The sequence below is a fragment of the Colossoma macropomum genome, unplaced genomic scaffold (genome assembly GCF_904425465.1).
Source record: "Colossoma macropomum unplaced genomic scaffold, Colossoma_macropomum, whole genome shotgun sequence".
Lineage (NCBI taxonomy): Eukaryota > Metazoa > Chordata > Actinopteri > Characiformes > Serrasalmidae > Colossoma > Colossoma macropomum.
Genome location: NW_023494790.1, coordinates 7,308,695 through 7,315,508, shown reverse-complemented (window position 1 = coordinate 7,315,508; position 6,814 = coordinate 7,308,695). Strand labels below are relative to the sequence as shown.

General features: G+C 42.3%; 1 protein-coding gene across 1 annotated transcript; it reads left to right on the top strand.

Moving 5' to 3' along the window:
- Positions 1 to 4,088: 4,088 nt before the first annotated feature.
- On the top strand, positions 4,089 to 6,575 carry gpr142 (G protein-coupled receptor 142). Its single transcript, XM_036571687.1, is given in 3 exon segments — positions 4,089 to 4,227; positions 5,567 to 6,015; positions 6,017 to 6,575. Coding segments are annotated over 3 exon segments (1,095 nt in total). The 3' UTR covers positions 6,524 to 6,575.
- Positions 6,576 to 6,814: the final 239 nt, after the last annotated feature.

Below are 6,814 nucleotides of genomic sequence, written 5' to 3'. Positions count from 1 at the left end.
ATTAGCTACGGTGAAAAACAGCATTTAGCATTTGTCTGTTTATGTAGGGTTTAATATAGTACAGCACTGTAATATTGTCATTGGTTTGCTAACTAGCTTGGATAACAGTGTTTGCTAAAAGGCTAGCTACATTGAAATGTGCCAATAACTGAGTTAAATATGCCAGAGGCTGAGCAGAATATCTGTATATTTGTAAACTGTAAATTCTAAACCACTTAAAAGAAAAGGCAGATTTTATCAATATTGCCATTGTTTGGAATCCATCCGGAGTTGGTTGAGATAAACACCTTCCCCTTTGATTTACTTTAATCATAACAAGCCTCAAAACTCTTAAAGGTAGATCTCACAGTATTTTGAATATTAGCTATTAGTGAGACATTGACTCACAAACTATGGCAACATAAGGCAATTTTAGGACATGCATTTATTTAAAGTATTATATATATATATATAGGATAGATATAAGATGTTCTCACTTGCCAAGATCCTTTTGTGTTTGAGACCCTTCTCACTTTTACTTTGGTCACTGATAGGGAATTACAGCTGAAGGTCACATAAAGCTGTCTAACGGTACCTGATTGACTAATTCTGGACATCTGGTCAATAAATTGATGGTCACGTTAATGACGACTCTTTTCTCTGTCCATAAATTGCATTTCAGAGACCGATTTTTCAAACACAAAAGCCTGCTTTTGTTGACAAAAAGCTTCAGTAGCCAAATTTGCTTCTTATTTTATTATTATTTTTTATTAATTTTAAACATCTGGGGTCAGGTGCAGTTCACTGGTGTTGTGAACTGAGAGTTAAGTACATTTACTCAAAGAGGAGTCGCTAATAACCCTCTCACCCTGGCTGGCAGGGTCAGGACAGCAATTATGAGGTGACAGCAGACGGATCGTTGTTGATCTGTCTCTCGTGCTCTTTGAGAAACTGCCCACCTATAGAAAAAAACAGCTCAATGCTAGTACACCCCCCCCCATCCCCAGCATGCATTTATGTTCTAGACCATAAATCCTGGTGATATATTGCTTGTGTGTCAGTAAGAGGGAATGAACTGCCTTTACATTTGGTGCGGTTCAATTTTAATGACTGCTCTTCAGCGTTATAATCACAGACCCTTAACCAGCACTACATGCTGTATGCCTGGCTCCAAGAAGCGCAACATGACCTTATCAATAGGTCTTGCCAAAGAGACATTCGCGCAACCAGATTTTCATCCATGCTAAAATGAGATAACACAAGGCAGGGTATAATTTAGCGCAGGTCCTTTATTGGGTCAAGTACGAAAAGCAAACAAACGCTTGCAATGTATGACGTCCATACAATAAAGCGCAAGAGGAGGCAAGCATTGTGAAATCTAGGTTAAATGTACTGAGAGAAAGAGAGAAAAAGAAAAAAATAAGAGCAGTTTCAGGTCTTTTGGGTTTGTCTTGTGCCAGGATCTTGTCTCTAAGTGACTGATGGAGCCTTGCCAGACCAGGCTCTCCTGTGACATTAACAATAGCCTTGTCTAAAGAGATGGACTTACTGAAGCCATTAGCTTTTCTCCACTCTGCTCTGCACAGCTGAAATCTTAGTGTGGCATACACTTAAATATGTGAATCTTATGTAAGTCATCTTATGTTGCATAATATTCAGACAAGCTTAGATTTATATAGCAAGCTTACTCATCTAACACAGGACACTGAGAACTCACATTGACTCTGTTCACTTCATCTCTGTGTTAATGTTACACAGCCTTTTGCTAAGTGATCATATCTAAGGATATGTAAGGATGTGGAAATGAAGAATGTCTCAGATAAAGGAAACTACACAGTGAATGCAGTGTAGTTATAAGAGTTGCGTAGGAGTCATAAAAAGCAAAGGGGATGCTGCTAATCCACCCTGCTAATTCACATTTATTTGAATAGTAATTTGTACATGAGACAGCAGCCCTTGGTGTATCTGTATGATCTGTTGATCTTTGGCACATCTGTATGATCAAACTCACATCTGGTAGGAGTGTGTGTAAATTTGAGCGTAAAACTTTAACAACCTGAAACCAGATTTATTCAATATTTCGCTCAAATATCTCCTTGTTTGCACATCATGTGAAAGTTTCATGACTGGGACACAGAGTAGTTTGTATATCATTAAAGGCAGTCAAATCTGTGCTCTGTGCCCAAGAGTTTCTCTCAGAGCTCTCTCCCATCCTTCAGTCATACAGTTTCTTTTCATACTGCAACCATATGCTGAAGGCATGTTCAAAGTAACAAAAAGCAGCTTGTCCAGAAATGTGGTTGAGGTATAGAGAATAAGGGCAATAGTGAACGAGAATAGAGAAACTCACAACGCATGAGCGTGACGAAGAAACACTGACAGGAGCCAAGACTCAAAAGGAGAAACTCTCTAAGAACATGAGGAAGAAATACTGAAAGGAACAAAGAAGCAAAAGGATTAACTCTAGAAGAAAATGAGGAAGAGACATTGAGAGAAACTAAGACTCCACAGGAGTGAAGAAGAGCATGAAAAGGAAAAGCTGAGAGGAACTGAGACTCAAATGAAAATTCTGTAAGAGTATGAAGGAAAAGCACTGAAAGGAAGTAAAAGTCAAAAGGTGAAATGTCTTAAGAGGATGAGGAGAAAAGACTGAAAGGAACTAAGACTCCTGTAAGAGTATGAAGGAAAAACACTGAGAGGAACCGAGAGTCAAAAGAAGAAAACTCCCTAAGTGCATGAGGAAGAAACAGTGAGAGGAAAAAAACACTCAAAAGGAGGCATGAGAGCATGAGGAAGAAGGACTGAGAGGAACTGAGACTCAAAAACTCTCTCAGAGCATAAGAAAGAATTATTGAGAAGAAACAAGACTTAAAAGGAAAAACTTCCTAAGTGCACGAAGGAGAGGCACTAAAAGGAACCAAAACTCAAAAAGAAAATCATCCTATGAGCTCGAGGAAGAACCACAGAGAGGAGCCAGAACTCAAAAGGAGATCCCATCCTCCTCTGGGCTGTGCCAGATAAAATACACATGCAGTTAGGCTAGAAGCAGGTTTACAATGAAGTTTAAAAGAACCCTTTTAGGGAATTTGTTTTGATATTTTGGGTCTATTACAATTAGAAATGCAATTATAATATACTTACATGTGACAGTCACACATGCCATATGTTGTTATTTTCAGGAGACCCTGGGCTACTCAGATAAGCCATTACTTGAATTTGGGTCACTTCTGATAAAAAAATTTACCTAGCGATTGCAGAATTTTGTAATTTTTTCCTTATAGAGATCTTGAAAACAAGTTGCACCTGGAGTGTCTGTGAGCTGAAAAGGCAATCATTTTGATGGTGATTCATTCTGTTGGTTATTATGAGCAAAAATAAACAATTAGCATAAGGCGGACATGTTTATTATTTTCTGTCCTCTTGGATTCAACCTGAGCGCTAAAACTCTGATACACGGCAAGACTGACTTTATTTTTAATTACAAATTGAGTTGCATAATTAATATCAGATATTTTTAATACTCAAAATATTTTAACCCTTTGTTGGAATATGAAGGCCAAAAAGCAGAGTGGCCAATTAATATCAGGATTTTAGGTGATTTTCCGAGCCAAATTACTCACTGATGCTGATGTCACAGCTTGATGACATCATGCTTGCTAGTTAGGGGCAGGTCTGCTGAATGTCCTGATATGTGGATCATGTTTGTACTTTAAACCGTTCTGAAGTTATGAAGGCTAGAAGTGACCAACTGTTTTGCCTGCAAGTTGCAGGCACAAGATCATCTAAAAGAAACATCTGGTAGGTAAAACAGTGGCTGATGGTAACTAGAGACCTTTTACTCATTCAATCTTAAAGCTACTGAATTTCATAGTAGTTACCAAGTAAGTTCTGTAAGTTACATAGTTATGAGAATGTAGGCCCACATATAGGTTCCTGAGATTTTAAGGGGGTCTATCAAAGGGGGTCTATCAAAAATGAGGACTTCCTCTAGATAGCTGTTTAAAAAGGAAAAAGGAAGAGGTGTGCGGGCCATTCAAGAATATAAATTCATATTGCATTATTGTGCTCTAACCCACCATCTGTCTTGCCACAGGAGGATCTTAAGGGCCATGATCAGCTGGCATAATGGCACGGTGCCCAGCCACCAAGAAGAGGAGGAGAGTGCAGATGAGTACCAAAGGTCAGAGTGTGTACTCGGCTACATCCCCGTCATCTACTACAGCATTCTCTTGTGTGTGGGAGTTCCAGGTAAGGACACATGGGTATTCGTATCACTGATGAAACAGTAGATTTACAAAGGACTCAAAACAGTGTAGTCTGTCATTCAGTGGAAGGTCATGAATGAACTGTATTCTATTCATCACATGACAATCTGTGTCAATCAGTCAAGCAAGTAATAATCAATCTAGACAGATATGAGCACTATGAATGTGGGAAAATCAACCACTTACTCAGCCAATTCAGTTAGCAAGGCCTCAAATCAATAAGTAAATAAATGGTTAATTGTCTGAATGTTTGAAGGTCACATCCCACTCTTGGCTAAATTAGCTCAGGGTCGTATAACCATCAAGGAAATGTTATTAAAACTTTATTAGAAACATCCACCTTGTACTTTCACCTGCTGGCCACTTTATGAGCTCCATCTACCTTATAGCTTCATAGTTCAATTACAGACTATACAGTCCGTTCCTGCTCATTTTATCAGAGCGCTCTACTCTATTCATCATTGGTCAGTTTCTGACCACAGGATTGCTCTTGTCTAGGTATTATATTTGAGTGGTAGGTCATTTTCAGTACAGCCGTGTCACTGTCATGGTCGTGTGTGTGGTGCTGGTACGAGTGTACCAGACACATCAGTGTTGTTGAGGTTTTTACAAACGTCAGTGTTGCTGCTAGGTAAGAGTGGACTACCACCCAAAAATATCCAGCCAAGAGCAGCTCTGTGGTCAGAGCAGTCGTTCCCAGCACTGTGCTCAGGGCCCTCCAGATGGCCCATAGTTTTCCTTCATCCCTATGTATGTGAGTTGGGCTGGAATAAAAGTGTTGACTGTCTGGGGGGCCCTTTGGTTAGTAGATGGCTAGTGGTGGGTGCTTCAGTTGCATTGCCTAAATCCCCAAATAACAGTAATAGGGAAAACTTTGCACCGGCTATAATGGCCTGGCTATAATTTTAGTTTTCAGTGGTATAAACAGCAAGCAGAGCATAAAACCATTTATTTATGGCGCCCCCTTGAGAACATTTTTCAGCCTGCAAAATGTGAGTGAGTGAGTTACAAGCCAGGTCCATGGGGTGCTTCGCATCTAAAAATCAGAATAATGAAGGTACAGTATTTAAACAGAAGAACAGCAAGCAAAACCATATCATTGTGTCCGGGCCAGCGGCCGAGACAAAAATTTCCATGCTGCTGAGTAAAATGTCTAGAAGTGATGGTGTTATTTTGCATTAACTACCAAAGAATTGTGACGGATGCTACCATTGAAGGTTTATCACCTTGATCCATGCTTATTAGTGAACAGACATTGGTGGCTCTGTCCCACTTGTGTACATTTTACTGTTCCCTCTCATTCCTCTTATTCTCTCTCCTAGTAAACGTACTGACATTGGTGGCCCTGTCCCGCTTGGCCGCCCGTACCCAGAAGGCCCTGTATGTCTACCTGCTTGCATTGACCGGCTCGGACATCCTCAGCCAACTCTTCATCATCTTTGTGGGCTTCCTGCTGGAGACTGCCGTGTTCCACCGCGATGTTCCTGTGGCGCTGCTGCGTTCCGTCAGCGCTCTGGAGTTTGCTGCCAACCACGCGTCCATTTGGGCCACCGTTCCACTGACCGTCGATCGTTATGTTGCCCTGTGCCACCCTTTGCTCCACCGGCAGATCAGCTATCCAGCCCGGGCGCGACGCATTATTACCGTCGTCTTGACACTGGCTCTAGCATCAGGTGTGCCCTTCTTCTGGTGGTCAGATGTGTGGAGAGTCAGTAGGCCCCCCAACACCCTGGACTCCACCCTCATCTGGGTCCACGTAACCATCATCTACTTTCCTGCCATGCAGCGTCTTCCTGGTGTTAAATTCGCTGATCATTTTGCGACTGCGGAGGCGCCAGCACCAGCAAAGGTGCCAGGAGGACAGCAGACAGCAGCGGGCAGCTGCAGGGAGGCTGGGGAAAACCACAGCAATGCTGCTGGCCATCACTTCTGTGTTCACAGTGCTGTGGGCCCCGCGAACAGCTGTGGTACTCTACCATCTCTACGTGTCGTCTGTTCACAGGGACTGGCGTGTGCACTTAGCTTACGACCTGGCAAACATGCTAGCCATGCTAAACACCGCTGTGAACTTCTTCCTCTACTGCTTTGTCAGCAAGCCCTTCAGAGAGGTGGTGAAGGATGTGCTGCTCTTGAGGGGGGCGCCACTGCACCCACCAAGATCCTTCCACCACCGGCACACCTCTGCTAACACTTCCAACTCTTCTCTGTCCAGCAACGCCAAGCGCTCTCACAGAGATGCCACCCCACTGTCAGCTCTCAGTGCAGACATCATTGCATAGCACCATGTCCTGGCCTGTCGGACAGTGAACTGCAAGAAGGTCTTCTACCTCTCATTTTGTTTACTGGCGTACTGGGACTGTCCTTAAAGGAATAGTTTTGACCCAAATGTAGTGAATCAGCCAACATTGCAGTCTGAGGCTAACTCTCTTTAGTTTTGTACAGGAGCAGAGGCGTCAAACTGGGTTCCTTTTGGGTCACAGCTCTGCAGCAATCAGAGGCTCCACTATTCTAAAGCCAGCACTATAATACACATCACTCTAGTCAAGTCAAGTCAAGTCAAAGTTTATTTA